The sequence below is a fragment of the Myotis daubentonii genome, chromosome 4, assembly GCF_963259705.1.
Source record: "Myotis daubentonii chromosome 4, mMyoDau2.1, whole genome shotgun sequence".
Classification (NCBI taxonomy): domain Eukaryota; kingdom Metazoa; phylum Chordata; class Mammalia; order Chiroptera; family Vespertilionidae; genus Myotis; species Myotis daubentonii.
The window spans coordinates 45,272,176-45,293,252 of NC_081843.1; the positions used below are offsets into that span (position 1 = coordinate 45,272,176).

The following is a 21,077-nucleotide window of genomic DNA, read 5'->3' on the forward strand; positions in this document are numbered from 1 at the left end:
AGTGACAGGGGGTGGCGCCGCAATCTCCCCATCGACCCTGCCTTGAGTGTGACAGGGGGCTGTGCCCCAACCCCCCAATCGGCCCTTCCCTGAGCATGACTGAGGGTGGCATCACAACCTCCTGATCCGCCCTGCTCTGTGCATGACAAGGGGCGGCGCCCCAACTCCCCAATTGGCCCTGCTCTGAGCCCGACCAGGGGCTGCACCTAGGGATTAGGCCTGCCCTCTGCCACCCGGGAGCAGGCCTAAGCCAGCAGGTCGTTATCTCCCGAGGGGTCCCAGACTGCGAGAGGGCACAGGCCGGGCTGAAGGACCCCCCCTCCCCCCCGAGTGCACACATTTTTGTGCACTGGGCCTCTAGTATATATATAAAAGTCCAGCAACCAAATGGTGAAATGACCAGAACGATGCAGGAGAGATTAAATTACTAGTTACACAGTGGTCAGTGCGCTCCCACAGCAGGCCACTCCCTGCAGGCCATGCTCCCCACCAGTGCACAAATCCGTGCACCAGGCCTCTAGTATCATTATAACATTATAGTAAATATTAATTCTCTTCTTCAACGGAAGACTATGTATTGATGTATTCCTTGTCAAGTATAAAATTTCACATGACTTAAAATCAGTTTTTAGGTTACCTATCCTCAAAGCTCACAATTCTCTGAATGTAAGTATAACTTTTTAAAAATAAAACTTAGATATATTCCTTTGTGAACTCTCTGAAGAGTGTATTTTTCAAATATTCCATTTTATTTGAGTATATTTAAAATTTACTCTTTAAGTCAATAAAGCATAACCCTTCCTGGCTCTATTTTATATTATGAAAGTAATTATTACTAAAGTTTGAGTGAGTCACAAATGAAGAACACTGACATATCAGAAAACAGATAGACAGATTTATAAAATGAATCAGGGATAAAAATAAGAAAAAATAATCAAGTGAAGGGGGAAAGTCTGAAGATGTAACATATATACGGAAAAAAAAACTTGTCGATGGATATGTCTAAGGAGTTCTTCTGATAGAGAAATCATCTGCACTGAGGCAGTCTTAGAGGAAGTATTTTGTTTGGACCTTTAAACTGTGGGTAGTGTTTCTTCAAAAGATAGTAAATATTCAATTTTTAGAAATAAGTCATAATATGAACACAAGTGTAAAGACCAAAAGAGGCAGCAATGTATGTTTGGAGGTAACTGACCACCAGCCAAGCTAGAAGAGTGTCCCTTATACTAGAATAACAAACATGTAGCCAAAAGGCAGGTTTGAGCCAGCTGTACAGGGTCCCATGACAAGGTGAACATGTAGAACTTTCGTAAGGTACTGGTAAGCTAAGAATGTTTTTAAGCAAATGAATAACAAGATAAATGCAGATGAATTTTCTCAGGAAAATTAATCTGGCAGTACTACAAAGAAAAAACAGTAATGATAAAATACTGACGTCTATAGTATCAAGCAGCATTTCCTTCTTAAAGACAAACAGAGGTCCCCAGGTACTAGAACCTATAAAATTTTCTTCTGGATAGCTTAAGTAATCAGTTGATTATATTGATACTAGTAAAAAACAATTTGCCTTTACTTAGAATGTTTATAAAACAAAATGACCTTTTCATTCTAACTTGAACCGTCATATAATCTAGCTTATCACAAAAAGATAATATTGGAAGTTATTAAAATTAATTTCTGATACTAATCAGCCCTATGTGTATCTAGGTATTAGTCAGTTTTTATACAATAATGAAGATTACAGAACAACAGAGCTAGGAGATCACACAAACATGAAGAAAAAAAGAAAAAATCTCAATAAATATTAGCATTCCATAATAAAGATCATTTCTATAGTGCAATGAGAATAAAAGGAGTGAACAAAAGAAAGATGAGAGACACTTGTAACTATACTGAAGGGAAGGAAACACAGGATTAACAAGAAGAATAGTCCAACAAATAGGTAAAGATTGCAGGAGTTGAAACTCCTTTTACCATGAGTATCTTCACACTAGGTCCCAAAAAGTAACTTTTCAGACTGGCAGGTCTATCAGAAATGATTGGATTTTTTAAAAGGATTGGGTCCACTTTGGTTCCTCACACAAAATGTTCTGGTGGAACCATATAGTCAAACAAAGTATTTAAATATCTAGCAAAAAAAAAAAAAAAAAATTTTGTAAAGTTCATCCCAGTCTAGCCCAGAGGCAACCATACCTAGGACTGGCCACCTATGCCTATATGGTGATATATTATGCTATATACTATGCTGCCTATTAGTTATGACTCTTCCAATTCTGATACTATATAGAACTGTATTTAACCCTACATAGCATCATATGCCTCTTTTGTTGTTGTTTTACTTTCAAGGTCACTTTTTATTTTTCATATGCAAAATAAAATTTCATTTTTCTTATAGACTTGCAATAAATAAAAAATTATACACATTTAGAAGAGTTTATCATAATTTTAGTATAAGAAGTTAAAAGAAGATAACTACCTGTTGGCAGACAAAGTATGAATCTAACAAATGATTTCTCGTCAGTAATTTATTTGTAAATAGTTGGAAGATTATTGTCACTCTTGTCCCTCAATCCAATTAATTTTTAACCAAGTAAGTTTTACACCTGTTATCTACACTAATAAAAGACAAAGATGCTAATTGACCATACCTTCGCTACGCCCACCAGCCAATCAGAAGAGTATGCAAATTAACCCAACAAAGATGGCCGTTAAATTTGCATAGTGCAGGTGGGGCGGGCAGTGCCAGACGCCGCCAGCGGGATCTGGGCTGCAGATTGGGGACCGGGGAGGCAGGGCAGGCAGCACCAGACGCCGCCGGCGGGATCCAGGCTGCAGATCGGGGACCGGGGAGGCCGGGCAGGCAGCACCAGAAGCCACCCGTGGGATCCGAGCTGCAGATCGGGGACCTGGGAGGCCGGGCAGGCAGCACCAGATGCCACCCGGTGAGGCGGAGCCGGTGATCACCCCAGCCAGAACCCTAAGGCCTGGGCAGGGGCAGAACCGGCAATCGCACAGGGCTGGGGGTCCCCTGCCCAGGCCTAACACCCCAGCCAGAGGCCTGAGGCCTGGGCAGGGGCGGAGCTGGCGATCGGCAGGCTGGGGGTCCCCTGCCCAGGCCTAATGCCCCAGCCAGAGGCCTGAGGCCTGGGTAGGTGATTGGAGCGGGCTGGGGGTACACTGTACAGGCCTAACGCCCCGGCCAGAATCCTGAGGCCTGGGCAGGGGCGGAGCCTGCGATCGGAGCAGGCTGGGGGTCCCCTGCCCAGGCGTAAGGGCCCGGCCAGAGGTCTTAGGCCTGGGCAGGTGATCGGAGCGGGCTGGGGGTCCCCTGCCCAGGCCTAACTCCTGGACTAAGGCCTTAGGCCTGGGCAGGGGCCGAGCCGGGGATCGGTGTGAACTACAGAGGAAACACCTTTTCTGACCACTCATTGGCTAAGCTCCCTGTATGCCACTGGTAATATTCTTAGTAACTTGGGTAATAAGAATCCAAGAAGGTGATGTAGGGTTTTTCCACTTCACTCCTGGAGAATAAAACGAAGGTCTGCTGCTGGAGAAGCTAAGAAATATCATATCCTGTTCCAGCCGGTTTGGCTCAGTAGATAATGCCTCAGCCTGCCTACCACAGGGTCTGGGTTCAATTATGACCAAGGGCATGTATCTAGGTTGCAGGTTCTTCCTTCCCTGGCTGGGGCCCAGGTCAGCACTCATGCAGGAGGCAACTAATCAAAGTGTTCCACTCACTTTGATGTTTCTCTCTGTCTTTCCCTTTCTCTTCCACATGCTCTAAACATCAATGGAAACATATCCTCAGGTGAGAATAAAAAAAAATAATAAAGAAATGTCATGTCCTATAAAAGACACATCTTGAAAATGCCTAAAGAAAGTTGCCATTTTTTCATGGTGAAGAGACTGGAGTCTGTGTTGATGAAAACACCTTGGTGGCTGCGGTGACTGGCAGTGGCTGCAGCAGTGGGGTGATGGGGCTGGTGCCTTCCCCTGATCAGCCCGGTTGCCTCCCACAAAGGGAGGCCAGGCTGCGGCTTAGGCCCAGTCCCCAAGGGGAGCAGGGAATGGGCCTAAGCCATCAGTAGGACATCCCCTGAGGGCTCCCAGTATGTGAGAGGAGGCAGGCTGGGCTGAGGGACCACCCCCGCCCAGTGCATGAATTTCATGCACCAGGCCCCTAGTAGAGGTAATAAGTATTAAAGTTCTTTGTCACCCTAGCTAGTTTGACTCAGTGGACAGAATGTCAGCCTGCAGACAAAGGATCCCAGGTTCAATTCTGGTCAAGGGCACATACCTAGGTTGCAGGCTCCTGCCCGGCCTGGGCCCTGGTCAGGGTGCGTGCAAAAGGCAACCAATCGACATGTTTCTCTCACATCAATATTTCTCTCTGTCCTTCCCTCTCTCTTCCACTCTCTCTAAAAATCAATGAATAAATATCCTCTAATGAGGATTAAAAATAAATAAATAAATAAATAAATAAATAAATAAATAAATAAATTTCTTTGTCAGCATAGAGAGAAGATTATGCTTTATTTCAAATTTACATAAGAATAGAATTCTTGAAAATCTTAAAGATACATTTGAGAGAGCCAGGGATTTTGTTCTCTATAGTGCATCTTAGAGAGCCAAAAGAAATTTGTAGCTACATTGCACTTGAAACAAAGCAAGTCTCTAATTCAATAGGAAATACACTTCAGATTAGCCTGGCATAAACCATATTCAAAACTAATTTCATATTATCACAAGATTACAAACCTTGCCTTGTTGCATTGAACAGTCTACACATCCTATTTGAATATTTCCATGTTTAGCTCCTGGGATTATTTGTAATCTTTCAAAATCACTTCCCAGTATAACAATGTCACATCCAGATGCATAAGCCTAAAAAAAGAAAGAAAAACAATAAAATTATCAAGAATATATTTATCAAGTAAAATACTGGCATTAAATATTACATTTTAACAGATTACTTTTAAATTCTTTTTTAAAAATCTGTACTATTTAAGAATATTTCCTTTACCTCTCCTATAGTCCCATCAGCAAATTCAATCAGTCCTATCTTCTCCAATGAATGCCACCGCCCTTATCTAAGCCCATCTCTTTCCTGCGCTATTGTTAATAGTCTGACTGCTTCCATTCTTGCTTCCCTCTAATTTCTTTCCACACAAAGACAAAAGCAATCTTTTACACCAAATAATTTTCCCTGCTTAACCCCCTACAATATTTTCTTGGAATAAAATCCTAACTCCTTACCATGGTCAATGCCCTAAATCCAAAATGGGAACCTTTTTTCTGCCAAGGACCATTTGGATATTATAACATTATTCATGGGCCATACAAAGTTATCAAACTAAAAATTATGTTGTTATGAAAAAAGCTCCGAGATATATTGAATTTCAAGTCCCACCTGCATTTGCCTTGGCAGGGCCAGACCAAACGATAAGGACCTGACAGTTCCCCACCCCTGCTCTAAATGATTGTTCCTAATTCTCTACATCTCAAGGTTCTCTTTCCTTACCTCAATTGGCTCCTGGCCTTATATTGCCCTTCTTTCTGTTCCTTAGGCATATCAATCCTTTCCATCTCAAGTGTTTTATCTACCTTTTATCTGCCTAGTCTTTGTCTAGCTAGCTTCTTTTCAACATTCAGATCTCAGTTCCTCACCTACCTGCTCCGCCACCTTTTTTCCACCCTTCTCTCTTTCTCTCTCTCATTCCTTCCCATCACTTTACTATTTATTTTTCTTTGTAGCATATACCATAACTTGTAAATTATTTCTTATTATCCATTTCTATTACTACACATTAACTTTCAAGACAAAAAGGTAGGGTTCAAGTTTATATTGGCTGTGCTCTCACACCCAATCTAACTGAAGGTCCTGCTATATAAATAATCTATGGAATAAATGAAGTGCTTAATTTTACAAAGGGAATCACCATAACCAAACAAAATAAAAGGGTTTAATTTAAGGCTTGTTTGGCAAGTATTTTATAGCTCTTTTTAAATTTTATAATAAGCAGAACTTTTCCAACCAGAATTCTTTTTGTGGTCTTTTCCACACCTTCCCAGTGCACGGGAGTTTCTTCAATTACTTGGCCATCCTAAAATTTAATATCTGAATATTAAATTTTCACATCCTAAAATTTAAAATTCACATATTAAAGGTCAGCATGCAATGTAACACCAATAATAAAACATCTATTACACACTACTTTCCATCCTGATATGTTCCTAAAGTTTTAATAATTTTTCATTTCTCATCACTTTTGCACATTCACATATACCTTACTTAATGTAAAAAATATTATACTTAATAGATACTTTATGACTTTAATTCCTACCAAACCCAAAGTGGTCCTATTCACAAGCTACCAAAAAATATTAGAAAATGGACTTGAGAGAAGATACAAATAAATCTGCTCAGATTACAGACAAGAAAAGGATGCCGAAGTAGGTTGACATAACATCTTAGTGGCAGAGTAGATTTGAGAACCTTGATCTCTTGATTCTTTTTTTTATTTTTTATTTTATTGATGTTTTACAGAGAGAAAGGGAGATAGAGAGTTAGAAACATCGATGAGAGAGAGACATCGATCAGCTGCCTCCTGCACATCTCCTACTGGGGATGTGCCCGCAACCAAGGTACATGCCCTTGACCGGAATCGAACCTGGGACCTTTCAGTCCACAGGCCGACACTCTATCCACTGAGCCAAACCAGTTTCGGCTGATCTCTTGATTCTTGATCTAGTGTTATTCCCATGGCAACACAGGGTCTTTCCTAGTTAATCATGCTTCCCTGGAATTTTCCAAAAAGAAATTAGGAATAATCAAGTCTGGTTCCACTAGTGTCACATAGTGAAAAAAATTAAAATTAGCACAGTAAACAACAAAAAAATCTCATGATAGTCTGCTCACCTATACAACTATCCACAATAGGATCATAAGGCTTGTCATGAGACTATTAGCAAGAATAGGCTCCAAAAACTAACTTATTTCAAGAAAAATTTTCATTCATAAAGTTCTAAATACTTAATATTTTAAACACTGATTTTTCAATATGAAATTTGGATAAAATACTAATTGTTCCTGGTTTCCCAAAAAGTTGTTTCAAATTCTGAATGTTTACAACTTAGATTCCTTCCTTGTTATATATTAAAAGTCTTCATAATTCTGCTTTCCTTTTGTTATACCTGAAACAATCTACCTTCTTTCAAATATTATGTTGCAACTATTTTTGTCAATAATCACGATTCTAAATTTTCCATAAGTCTACATTAATCCTGAAGTACCTCACCAAATTACTGTTTAATATAACAAATATTAAACATTTGCAGAATTGGAAAATATAAAATTATCTCAGAAATATACTTAGTCCTATAGAAAGGAAGATGCCAACTTATAATATCATTAACCCTAGATCATACAAAGACTTATCCATTCTGGATTAGCCCTGTTCTTTTCCCTCTGCTATATTATATTATCACTTGACTTTTGTCATTTATATTGTTATTTGACTTTTCCTTAGTAAGAATACCACAAGATGCAAAGCCATCTCTAATTTTGATAAATTTTAAATCCAATGAAAATTATTGATCTTCATCTAGAATATCTCTCATTCAGTCCTCACTTGGCAATAAACTAGTAGATTGGGGGGGAAAAAACAATATAACCAGTTGCACTCCACATTTCACAAGTTAACAATTATGCTTGGGGCTTATAATAAAGATTCTCTGGTTTTCTTGACTACAGAATTTAAATGCTTACAGTTTATTTGATTTGTAATTAGATGTAGGATGAATAAAAAACTCAAACCATACTTGCATTTTGTTCTATTTCTTAATCACTCACAAAAAATTGTAACTGTCTCCTAAAAAATCCTGCTAAGCACGAATACCAGTTGAATGAACTATGATAGATACCCACAATGGAATATTATACAGCTGTAAAAAGAATGAGGAAGATATATATAAATTGACAATGGTGTGTTTCTAGGGGATAGTACAGTATTAAGTTGGGGGAAAAACACTGAAGTTCAAAAAAAGCATTTATAGTATGTTATTTTTGTGTAAGAAACAAGTTAAATAAGAAAACATACATGTTTCCAAAATAAATAAATAAATAAAATAAAAAAAAGAAAAAATCTTTAAAAAAGAAAACATACATGTCTCTGTTTATTAAAAACAGAAATACAGTAAAGATAAAAATAGGAAACAAAGTTTGTTATCAACAAAGGTAGGTGGGAAAGGATGGCGTGGAAGGGACACAAAAAAGAATGGCACTTCTTAGTATAACTTAATATATAGTGCCAGGGCTGACCAGCAGACCCAGAGCTATGGATGAACAGATTACTCTGACACACGTTTCTGTGAAAGAGAGGCTAGGGGGCTGGTTGGCAGGAGGCACCAAAACAGCTTCAATGGCCTGCCTCGTTAGGCTTTTATTGTAACAACAGCTTGAACTAAAATTAACCTCTAGATACAATCAGCAGGGTAAGTATCCTTGAGAAAGCTCATGCTTCTACAAGGTTGGGTCTAAAAGACTAAACATAGAGATTCCAGCAAAACACCCAGGGGCTAGGAATTGTTTGGAAAAGTCAAGGCAGGGGCTTCTGACTTTGGCAAGGTCCCCCTAAGAAGCCCCCGACCTTTTGGAGAATCCTCCTTACAGACTTTCTAACCAAGTCCCATGCTTCCCCACAATATAGTTATGATTTCTGAAAATATATTAATGTCATATATCTTAAAATTTTAATTCAATCTGAATGGGGGAAAGGGGAAAGTAAGTGAAACAAATGAACTAACTGCATTTCAAGTGGATACTATAGCCACACCTAAAGAAAGGCAAGAACAAACTAAGTAACTTATGAACACAGAATTTCACCATATATTTTGTCTTAGGCAGCTAGAAGGAAAAAACTAGTTTTCCTCCAGTGTTTCTACTTTACTCTCACACTACTACCAAATTCACAAACTTTTGAGTATTGTGTCAAGGAACACACCAAGCAATGCCTATAGTTTAATTCAATTCTGACACTACCTAGAGATAACATTAGATTCAAAAGGTTAAGAAGGGCTCAGTCTTGGATGAGACTGTCCTCTACTTCAGATGTTAATCACAAGTACTAGGACCCCAGATTATCCACAATTTCTGTTCAACTTGGCTACAAATCAGAGGTTCCCATGACCTCCTCCTCCTTGGATTTGATTATTTGCTAAAACAGTTCACAGAACTCAGAGAAACAGTTATGTTTATTAGCCGAGAACAACAACAGATCCAGAGACAGAGAAGCATCAATCAGACCGTCAAACCTCAGCGGGAAGATAGGGGAGGGTGGGGGTAAGGCAAAGAGATGAACCAAAGGACTTATATGCAAGCATATAGGCCTAACCAATGAACACAGACAACAGGGAGGTGAAGGCCAGAGTGGGGGGGCTGAGGGGTAATATGAGGATAAGGACACATATGTAATAACTTAGTCAATAAAGAAATTTTAAAAAATACAGATGAACAGCCAGATGAAGAGATACATAGAGGAGGTCTGGGAGGGTCCCTAGTGCAGGGGCTCCACAGTCCCTGTTGAGTTGGGGTGCATCACCCTCCTGGTACATGGAAGTGTTCACCAAAATGAAAGCTCCCTGAATCCCATACTGTTGGAATTTTATGGAGGTTTCCTCATGTAGGCATGATCATTTATTATCATCCACTTTCAGCCCCCCTTTCCTCTCTAGAAAATGGGGAGGGGGGTAGAGTTGAAAATCCCAAGCTTCTAATCATGATTTAGTCTTTCTGATCACCAGACACCATCCAGTAACCATCTAGGAGCCCACCCAGTTGCCTCATTAGAACAAAAGATGTTCCTAATGTTCTTATCACCTAATTTAGAAGCTCTGTGCCAGAAACAGGAGAGAAATAGAGGTGGCACATAGACCAATACAAATATACAGTGAGTGGCCAGATTATTATGACCGGCCAGATTATTATGACCACCCCATCAGTACAATGAAGTGAATTAGTTATGCAAATAATAATAATAATAAAACCTTGAGAGTATTTGCTTAGGAAATTTTCAATATTCAGTATTTTTGCAAGTATCAATGAAGTACTGATGGGGTGGTCATAATAATCTGGCCACTCAGTATATATTCTATTACTCTCAGGCAGGGTAGGATGAAAAAATACAAACAAATTCTAAACTCTTTTTGTAAGTTTTTAATTGTAGTGGTATGGATGATGCTATTCTACTAGTAAAACAGATTTAGATGTAGTATAGAAATGAGCCACAGATCTCATTGTATAAGAAAGAGCAGCCCTGGCCGGTTTGGCTCAGTGGATACAGCATCAGCCTGCAGACTGAAGGGTCCCAGGTTCATTTCCGGTCAAGGGCACATGCCTGGGTTATGGGCTCAATCCCCAGATGAGGGCAAGCAAGAGGCAGCTGATCAATGATTCTCTCTCATCATTGATGTGTCCATCTCTCTCTTCCTCTCCCTTCACCTCTGAAATCAATAAAAATATATATTTTTAAAAAATAAAATATATAAGGGCTCTAAAAAAGGGGGGGGGGGGTAATTAAAGGGATGGTGTAGGGTAGCTATAATGAGAACCCAGAATACCTTGTTATACCAGAAAGATACTAAGTGCTTTAAAAAAAAAAAAAAAGACCAGGTAAGAATCATCACTAATGGATGCTCAATCAAGGGGAAAATTTTGATGAGGTTGAGGATTATTTTCTGCCTGGTCATAAAATAGTGTTCACACACTGCATATATTGCAAGTATGTATATGTATGAATGGGGGGAGGGGGGGTAGTTTTGCAATGGAAACATTTGGCAATAACTTGCGGGGTTATCAAAATTAATATCACTGATGACAGATATGTGTCTGCAATTGTGATATTCAAAAAAGGATGCAACATCATTTACACATAATTTTGCCCAAGAATGCATACCTTCATTCTAATCAAAAGGAATCTGGACAGATAATCCAAATGAGGAGGTATCATCCAAAAATCACTTGAAATAGACATATCCTCCTACAGATAGTCCTAATAATTATTAAAATTAATTTAAGTCTTTAGAGTTTATACCACATGATGAAGTAATAAAAAAGTAACACATACAAAATAAATAGGGAAAACAACTTATAATTTAAAATGGGGCCCTAGCCGGTTTGGCTCAGTGGACAGTGTCAAACTGCAGATTAAAGGGTCCCAGGTTCGATTCCAGTCAAGGGCACATGCCCAGGTTGCAGGCTCGATCCCCAGTAGGGGGCGTGCAGGAGGCAGCAGATCAATGATTCACTCTCATTATTGATGTTTCTATCTCTCTCTCCCTCTCCCTTCCTCTCTGAAGTCAATAAAAAATATATTTTAAGTAAAAAAATAAAATAAAATGGGCTGTGTGTCATTACCTATCCCCCACTAAATTCTTTTATTTTTAATCTTTATTGTTGAGAGTATTACAGATGTCTCCTTCTTTTCCCCCTGCCCCCCTCCACCCAGTTCCCACCCCACTCCAGGCCTTCACTACCCTATTGTCTGTGTCCATAGGTAATGCATATAAGATCTTTGATTCATCTCTTCCCACCACCCTCCCCTACTCCCTCTGAGATTCATCAGTCTATCCCACATTTCCATGCGTCTGGTTCTATTTTATTCATCAGTTTATTTTGTTCATTAGATTTCTTGTTCATTTATTTTGATTTTTAGATTCAATTGTTTTTGTTTGTTGTTGTTTTTTTAATATATCTTTATTGACTTCAGAGAGGAAGGGATAGGGAGAGAGATATAGAAACATCGATTAGAAAGAATCATTGATCAGCTGCCTCCTGCATTTCCCAGACTGGGGATTGAGCCCACAACCCGGACATGTGCCCTGACCAGGAATCAAACCCTAACTTCCTGGTTCAGAGATCGATGTTCAACCACTGAGCCATGCAGGCTGGGCCAATTGTTGATAGATAGGTATCTGTTGCCATCTTATTGTTCAATTTTTTATCTTTATCTTCGTCGTCATCATACTCTTCTTAAAGAATACCCTTCAATATTTCATGTAATACTGGTTTGGTGATGATAAACTCCTTTAGCTTTTTCTATCTATGAAGCTCTTTATCTGACCTTCAATTCTAAATGATAGCTTTGCTTGATAGAGTAATCTTGGTTGTAGGTTCTTGCTATTCATCACTGTGAATACTTCTTGCCACTTCCTTCTGGCCTGGTAAGTTTCTGTTGAAAAAACAGCTGACAGTCATATGGGCACTCTCTTGTAGATAACTGCTTTTCTCTTGTAGCTCTTAAGATTCTCTGTTTTTAACCCTTGGCATTTTAATTATTCTGTGTCTTGGTGTGGGTCTCTTTGTATTCCTCTTGTTTGGGACTCTCTGCACTTCCTGGACTTGTAAGTCTATTTCTTTCAACAGGTAGAAGTTTTCTTTCATTTTTTTTCCTGCACTATCTCTTCTCCTTCTGGCACCACCATAATGAGAATGTTGGTAGGCTTGAAGTTGTCCCAGAGGCTCCTTACACTGTGTTCATATTTTTTTATTCTTTTTTCTTTTTGCTCTTCTGATTGGGTATTTTTTGCTTCCTCATATTCCAAATTACTGATTTAATTCTTGGCATAGTCTACTCTATTACTGAATCCCTGTAAATTATTCTTTATTTCAGTTAGTGTATGCTTAATTTCTGATTGGTCTTTTTTCATGTCTGAATTTCCCACTAAGATTCTTTTTAAAATATATTTTTTATTGATTTTTTACAGAGAGAAAGGGAGAGGGATAGAGAGTTAGAAACATCGATGAGAGAGAAACATCGATCAGCTGCCTCCTGCACGCCCTCCACTGGGATGTGCCCGCAGCCAAAGTACATGCCCTTGACCGGAATCAAACCTGGGACCCTTGAGTCCGCAGGCCGACGCTCTATCCACTGAGCCAAACCAGTTAGGGCATCACTAAGATTCTTGAATGTCTCACTAAAGTCCCTTGAAGTTCTCACTAAGATCCATGAGCAACCTTATAACCATTGTTTTGAACTCTGTATCCAGTAGCTTGCTTGCTTCCATTTCTTTCATTTGTGACATGCTTCTCTGTCTCCACATTTTGGTTGCTTTACTGTGTCTGTTTATATGTATTAGATAAAGCTGCTAAGTCTCCTGGAGTAAAAGAGTGGCCTTATGTAATAGGTGTCCTGTCGGGCCCAGTGGCTCAGCCTCCCAGGCACCTGAGCTGGGTACTTTAGGTGCACCCCTATGTGGGCTGTGTGCAGTCTTATAGTTGAACCTTGCTAGCGCCACTGGGAGGAATTGACCTCCAGGTCTATTGGTTATGAGGACCAGCTACAACTTCAGTGGAAGAGCTGCTGTGCAGGAGACACCCCTATGGACCAGGACTTGCTTCAGTGTGACTTTGGTGCTCACTGAGTCTGCCCCTTGAGTGTGTCACTTGTGGATGTGTAGAGTTTGCAGTTTGGTATTCATAATGGACTGTCACTGGGTGCTGGCTCTGGGGCCTCCTGGAAGAAGCTACAGAGAGATCTGCAGATGGCTGCTACTAGTATTAGGTTTGGAAGTGCCCAGGTGAGGCCCAGCTGTGAAGCACGGCAGGCTGGTGCTAGTGCCCGGTAGTGGGCCTTTTGTTGATAGGTTTGGGGTATGCTGTCACTGGCTGCAGCTTGTTTGAGAGATTTTAGGAAAGTCTGAAGCCTGAGCCAGGACAGGCCATTCATATGGAAAAGCTGTTGCAAATAGCTTGAGTGAGGTTGCAAACTGGACAGAGCAAGGTCTCAGGGATTGACCAGGGCCATGCTGGTGGAAACTCAGATATGCCTGCCAGTTAGCTCTGTGATGGGGGCAGTTCCAGCACAGGAACAATGACCCATGGGAGCACTCCTATCTGGGAGAAAGGCATCCCTGAGTTCCTGTCCCGATGCCATACAATCCAGTTCCTCCCCATATGTCCCTGGATTCCCCAAAGCTGCCGTCCGGTGCCCAGCGTTGGAGCTCAGAGGAAGCCAGACCATGTTCATCCAATGGCCCTTTAAGAGGAAATGCCTGGGTCTCCAGTAGCCTCCATATCACTCAGCCAAAATCCCCACTGGTTTTTATAGCCCAAAGTTACAGGGACTTCTCTTCCAAGCTCTGGATCCCTAGGCTGGGGGTCTGGTGTGGGGCTGGGACCCCCTGCTTCTCAGGGGAGACCTTCACAGCAGAAATATCCCTCTCAATTAAAAAAAAAAAAACGCCACACGTGGGTGTTGGACGAGCCCGTTCCTGCCTCTGCCCCTCTTACTAGTTTCAGTGTACTTTCTTCTTTACTGCTCTAATTGTCTGACTTCCATTCAGCCAGACTTCAGGTGGTTCTGAATGATGGTTGTTCTGTATTTTAGCTGTAATTTTGATGTGGATGTGGAAGGTCACTAGCACCAACAGTTACTCATGCTGCTATCTTGCCACTAAATTCTTTAATAATCCATATATCTGGTTTTAAATAAAAACTTAAGATGTAACACAACACATAATATTTCTAGAATAAAATCTAAAACGAGTTTTACAGATTTTTCTATCATAAATAATTCTCAAAAACTCATTTCAAAGTCCCCTGATTATATTCTGGAATGTTATCAAAACCATAGAAGCAACACTGCTTTATCAAACAAACTGTCATGCTACTTGCTCTTCAAAATTAATATGCATATATTACAATTGGTACTTTATCTGTTTCTGATTGTAATCAAAACAATCTATGATTAAAATAAAAATTAAATTGACAAATAAAAATCTTTATTAGGCACAAATGGCATTAGGTTTACTAACTTTGAAACTAAACACGATAGCACACATGAGTTCATGTGTGCTATCAAGCATATAATTAAAATCTGATTTTTAACTTTAAATTTTGGCAGACAACCTTCTATAATATTCTACATTTCAAAAATTATCCAAGGCTGTAACAATAGATATTTTAATTTGGAAATCCTCTGGTTCTGTAAAACGCTTAGATTTCCTGTGTTTACTGTTTTGTTTTCACCAACCATACCAGGTAAATATCCCAAAGAATGTCTTCCTGGTATATTTTCTGGTTAAATGAGTTACTTTTGGTATGTTGTAATTAATATTGTTCTCGCTTTTAAAAACAATGTTAAGAATTAGTATTACTTCAATAATCTTAAAGGCACTTTAATACTATTTAAAACATAGTATTTTAAAACAGGCCCAATTTTTAAAACAAAGTCTAATTTAGAACTCACAATGGCATATGAGTACCACAAAAATCTCTTTCCCCAAGTGCGAACATATCAAACTTTCCCCTCCTGTATCTTCTCCACATACAAAGACCCACATAGCCCCTCCAAAAAAGAATCTTTCCATTCTCCCACCTTTAAAGGATTCTCTAGAGCAGCGATTTTAAACTGGTGTGTTGCATTAGCCTCCTTTCCTTAGATTGTCAAATAAAAAAAATGACATCAGGTGAGAATGCAGACTGGTGCAGCCACTGTGGAAAACAGCACGGAGTTTCCTCAAAAAATTAAAAATGGAACTCCCATTTGACCCAGTAATCCCACTTCTATGACTATATCCCAAGAAATCAGAAACACCGATCAGAAAGGATATATGCACCCCTATGTTCATAGCAGCACAATTTACAATAGCTAAGATTTGTAAACAGCCTAAGTGCCCATCAGCAGGTGAGTGGATTAAAAAAACTGTGGTACATCTACACGATGGAATACTACCCTGCTGTAAAAAAGAAGGAATTCTTACCATTCACAACAGCATGGATGGACCTGGAAAGCATTATGCTAAGCGAAATAAGCCAGTCGGAAAAAGATAAATATCACATGATCTCACTCATTTGTGGAATATAATGAACAACATAAAATGATGAACAAAAATAGATCCAGAGACAGAGAAGCATCTGACAGATCATCAAACCTCACAGGGAAGGTAGAGGAAGGTGGGGGGAGGGGCGAGTAAGAGATCAACCAAAGGACTTGTATGCATGCATATGAGCAAAACGAATGGACACAGATACAAGGGGTGTGAGGGCATGTGCTGGGGGGTGGGAGGGGCCGGGCACAGGTCAATGGGGGAAAAGGAGACATATATAATACTTTAAACAATAAAGAATTTTAAAAAATAACAGCCAACACAACAACAAATGACAGGTGTGAATGCCTGTCTTGAATCATAAATACTATATGTAGATCATAAAATAGAGTTGTATCTTACTGGTAACATCTCATAATAAGGTTGTGTCTGATTGGTTAATTCTTGGTACCAGAAATCCTTATATACAAGTACTATAGGCACTTGATTCTTTAAAAAGTCACCTTAGTGAAATATGGGTAGGAAATTAACATTTTTTTTGGTAAAGCAATCAAAATTACACCTATTTTTTTGATAGATTGGCAAAAAAATGTATTTTTTGGTATGTTGCCAAATTTTACTAATTAGTTTATGTGTGCCATGAGATGAAATAGGTTTAAAATCTCTGCTCTAGAGTGAACAAAAGAAAAAGTTAAAGGATGCTTACTATGACAGAAAGTTGAGAAAGGAGAATGCTAATTAAGCCTTAGTTCTCTACCAACAGCCAGATAGTTGCAGTCAGTTTCTTGCCTTGAATCTGACTGAGAACACTGGGTTTTCTCATCCAGCAGGGAGCCTGGACCTATATAACATGTTTACTTTCAGAGCTAAGGTATATAAATTCCATACTAGACACAGAAAGTAAAGTATTAAGACAACCTTGGAAATTACCTCCATCTTTCCATTTCACTCAAAAGTTTCAACACTACTAGTAAGTATAAATAAACTACAAAATGGGGGGAGGGGGGGATTCAAAAAGTGTAAAAAAACTTGCCCTGGATATACAACTAACTATAAGACTGGGCTGGAAGTCAAATCCAGGTAATGACTCTAGTATTAGGTCTCATCAGTACTTCAATCCCTATTCTAGATACAATGAAACCATGGAAGACATACACAAAGCAAGACAGGTTAATGATACACTGGAAGTGCAAATGAAGTGCTTTGAAAGTATGAGATATGGTCACTGCCTACTAGAAGCTTTCATACTATGAGCAAAGTCAAAATAGTTTGTTGCCAGTTTAAGTAGTAAAAAAGTATCTTGGATATACTAACTATATTTAGTATGGCATATTTTAAAATTGAAACTCCAAGAAAACATGCATTTAATTTCATTTCAATTTACTAGGTAAAACCTGTCACACTTTATTGTGAAAATAGGATCTCATCTCTTGTGATCTTTTGAAACAAGAACAGGTGAGTTATCTGCAAACATGCGAAGTGGGGAATTACAAACACAGTACTGTCTTCAGAGAAAGCATACCATACCAAGGGGAATAGAAATTCTTCACGGGGGCCTGCAAGAGGAAGATCTCGTGTCCTTAACTCAAGTAAAATTGGAATTTAGAGAAATTTTTTTAGCCTGCACATACCATGTACCATTAGTGTTTGCTATTTTCCTATTAAAAAAAAAAGAATTCCAAATCAAAAGAGATTAAAAATAAAATTCAAGGAGTAAACAATAAATAGATTCTGCTTGTAACATGAAAGAAAAATGGGCTTTTCAAAAGAAGTAAATTTAAGATATATACAGTATCCAGGAAACCGAGGGCAAGAAATTTAGTTTATAACAAAACTATCAACTTAATGTTAAAGTCAAGGATAGATGGGCTGCAAAGGAAACAGATGATTATTAATCCTTAAACTATCACCAAAACTGGGTCTCTTTACACTAAACCAGTGGTTCTCAACCTTCCTTATGCCGCGACCCTTTAATACAGTTCCTCATGTTGTGGTGACCCCCAACCATAAAATTATTTTCGTTGCTACTTCATAACTGTAATTTTGTTACTGTTATGAATCGTAATGTAAATATCTGATACGCAGGATGTATTTTCATTGTTACAAATTGAACATAATTAAAACATAGTGATTAATCACAAAAACAATATGTAATTATATATGTGTTTTCTGATGGTCTTAGGCAACCCCTGTGAAAGGGTCATTCGACCCCCAAAGGGGTCGCGACCCACAGGTTGAGAACCGCTGCACTAAACAAAAAAAATGAAAGTATTTTTACTGTATTTATTGCAATGTTTCCTGAGATCTGGAGATTAAAGCCTGTTCTATGGAAATGGACTTTAAAATGCAGCAGGCGGGACCAAGAAGCTACATGATGGTGTAGGATGACTATATAAGCTTTGGCACATTCACTTACCTCTCCTTTAAAATAACATGGGGGCATTCATCAAGGTTTTATATACACTTTAGACGGATCATCTAGGTATATAAATATGCCAGCATATTGTATATGCTTTGAAGTAGATTACATAGATCCTTTTTTTAAAAAAAAAATGTATTTTTATTGACTTCAGAGAGGAAGAGAAATAGAAACATCAATGATGAGAGAGAATCATTGCTTCGCTGCCTCCTGCATGTCCCCTGCTGGGGATCAAGCCCGCAACCAGGGCATGTGCCCTGACTGGGAATCGAACCGTGACCTCCTGGTTCCTAGGTAGGCGCTCAACCACTGAGCCATGCCAGCCCGACGGTTATATAAATTCTTAAAGCGTGCTTACATAGAATCTTAATGCCTTCTTACAAAAAGTTCTTAGAATTTACAGAGGAGGAAGCACTCATATAACTTTAGGAGGTAGCAGAGAATGCAATGTTACTATCCTATAATCTCCCACTAGGAAAACCTCCTTGAGTAAATGCTGTTTATTCTCTCCCTCTCCATAGCAAGAGCAGAGAGCAATGTCCACCTACAGCTGCTCACTGAAACCCTCAGAGCTCACTCCTGTGAGTATTCTGGCTAGGTTAACATTTAGAGCTAGAATCTCTAAAACTGCTAGGGTCAAGTGCAAGCTAAAATGTACATGCGTTATTCTACAGGGGAGGTACAGACTCTATTTTAAAGCAAAGTATTGGTTGGCACAGATCTAAAAACACAACTCGGGAATTAAATGCCTGCACCATGTAAAATAATGACTATTACTTATTCTGACTGACAAAGACCGCAAAAAAGGTCAAAGCTAGACAGAAAGAAATCATGGGTATCTATCAACTCCTTACTTTTTTCACTTACTTATGTAAACTTTAGTTTTACTTTTAATCACAACTAAGCCATAAGTTACACTAGTTGTAGCAGAAATCATCAGCATTGTAAATATGTTCAGATATAGAGTATCACGTGAATACTGACCTTTAGTTTGAAGTTATTACAAAAACTATTAATTAAGGCAGGAATTTCCACTATACTCCTAGTAAGTAGGCAGAAATCTGGAGTCCCCTTACTTCCAATAGTCGGGTAAGACTGATGAAAAACAAATCACGTTCAGTACACCTTCACCTTGGATTACTGCTCCACAGCGAAAAGGAGTTTCACTGAGAAACAGGAATGCAACTCCTAGTAATTAATGTGAACCATCTAAACTAAGTTAAGTTTCCCAGGATCACTCAACGGTCGCATGCGGGAATTCAAAGGACGTAGGGAGTAAATTATTTATTAAAAATATATATATATATATTTTTACTTTCTAAAGTGATTCCTCAGGAGAATAAACGAGAAGCGCTGTTTTCACTGTATTTTTCACCAGCGCTAGCTGTTAACAATTGGTAACTATTTGAAGACACCCACTCATTCTAACTACAAGGCTACTTGGCCTTAACTTAGAGGAAGAAATGAAATCCATCCCAACTCTTTCTCGACTTGACCATGTTAAGCCTATGGAGTAGGATAAGAAGAAGCCCCCTCCCCCCCGCTCACACACACAACATTACACAATTTTTGTTTAAACGACTTTGCCAACCCACCCCAGCCCAAGGACGTCAGACCGGACACTTAAAATACCCTCCGAACAGCCTCCCGAGCCCGGGCTCTGCACTGGAAGGACCTCCAGGACCGGGAGGTTTTCCCTCCCTCTCGAGGCCCGGTGCGCCCGGCCTGGGGGCGGGACCTCCGAGAGGACCTGGGGACCCCCCGGGGGTGGAGGTTGGGGTGGGGGGGCGGTGAGGCGCGTTCCCGGCTCTGCCCGTCATTCCAGGCCGAGACCGGCAGACCCGCCGCGGGCGACGCGGGAGCCTCCCTGACTCACCGTGAAGCGCTGGTCGCCGACGCTGCCCACGGAGAAGCAGTGGTCGCCGGGGTTCACAGCCCCGGTCAGCACCTGGTGCAAGTTCATGTCGGCGCCTTAGTCCAGCAACGGACACCGCGGCCGGCTCATGCCCGGGGTCGGCGGCGGCTTCCGTCAGGGCGGCGGCCGCTCTGAGGCGGCGACCACGGCAGCGACGGGCGCCGGGAGCGGGAGCCGCGCAGCTGGGGGCCCGCAGCTCGTGCCGAGCCCGGCGGGCGAGGTCTAGAGGGGGCGGGCCGGCGGGCGGGGCGCCGCGCTGGTCCGCGCACCTGTCACAGCCCGCGCAGGCCCAGGTGGAGCTCGTCGACGCGGGGGCTGCGACTCACCGGCCAGGACGGCCGCCTGCCCACACACTTCTGGGCTCCGGGTGAGTGGTTCTCACCAAGCCCGAGGCGCGGAGGCAGCACCCGCTCGCCCTCCCTGCCTAACCAGTTCCTTCCCGGCTCCCGGGTCCGCCACCACTGTAGGCCTTGGCCGCTCACTACGCGTCGCTAGGTCGAAATATCGCGAGATTTCCCGCGGCGTATCGGAGGACAGCGGTAAAGGACTCACTTTTTTTTTTTTTTTTTTTTTTAACCACAGTACAGTATACAGATCGGCAAGTGGATATGAAACCTCCCCTTCGAGTCAGATGCTGGCCAATCCCGAGCTCCAGTCGACCTAGGGCTCCGCCCACCACTGAGGACGGACTGAGCTCTTGGAGTCTTGAGAGGCACTCTGCCCATTTGAGTGTTGAACATAAGGAGCCCAATAGAAATATAATGAGCTAGAACGAAGTGACAGTTTTCAAGTTATTCTTTAGCTGAGGGCTTAATCTGACTGTTGCGCCAGAAAGTTTAAAGGGGAGAAGTGCATTAGAAATGGAGTTGCAGAGTCCTCGGTCCTGATAGAGACTACAAGTCCCAAGAAGCACCG

At 40.6% G+C, this 21,077-nt stretch overlaps 1 protein-coding gene across 6 annotated transcripts in view; it reads right to left on the minus strand.

The window, feature by feature from the left end:
• Positions 1-20,662, minus strand: part of DMXL1 (Dmx like 1) — a 166,759-nt gene extending 146,097 nt beyond the window's left edge. For 3 of the 6 annotated variants that reach the window (XM_059693803.1, XM_059693802.1, XM_059693801.1), the window contains exons 1-2: positions 20,124-20,660; positions 4,762-4,887 (exon numbers count right to left, since the gene is read on the minus strand). In XM_059693803.1, the coding sequence (XP_059549786.1) occupies positions 4,762-4,887; positions 20,124-20,210 (213 nt within the window). In that variant the 5' untranslated portion in view covers positions 20,211-20,660. Of the gene's footprint in view, positions 1-4,761; positions 4,888-20,123 lie in introns of those variants that run through there. The other 3 variants (XM_059693800.1, XM_059693805.1, XM_059693804.1) reach the window with 3 other exon arrangements.
• Positions 20,663-21,077: the final 415 nt, after the last annotated feature.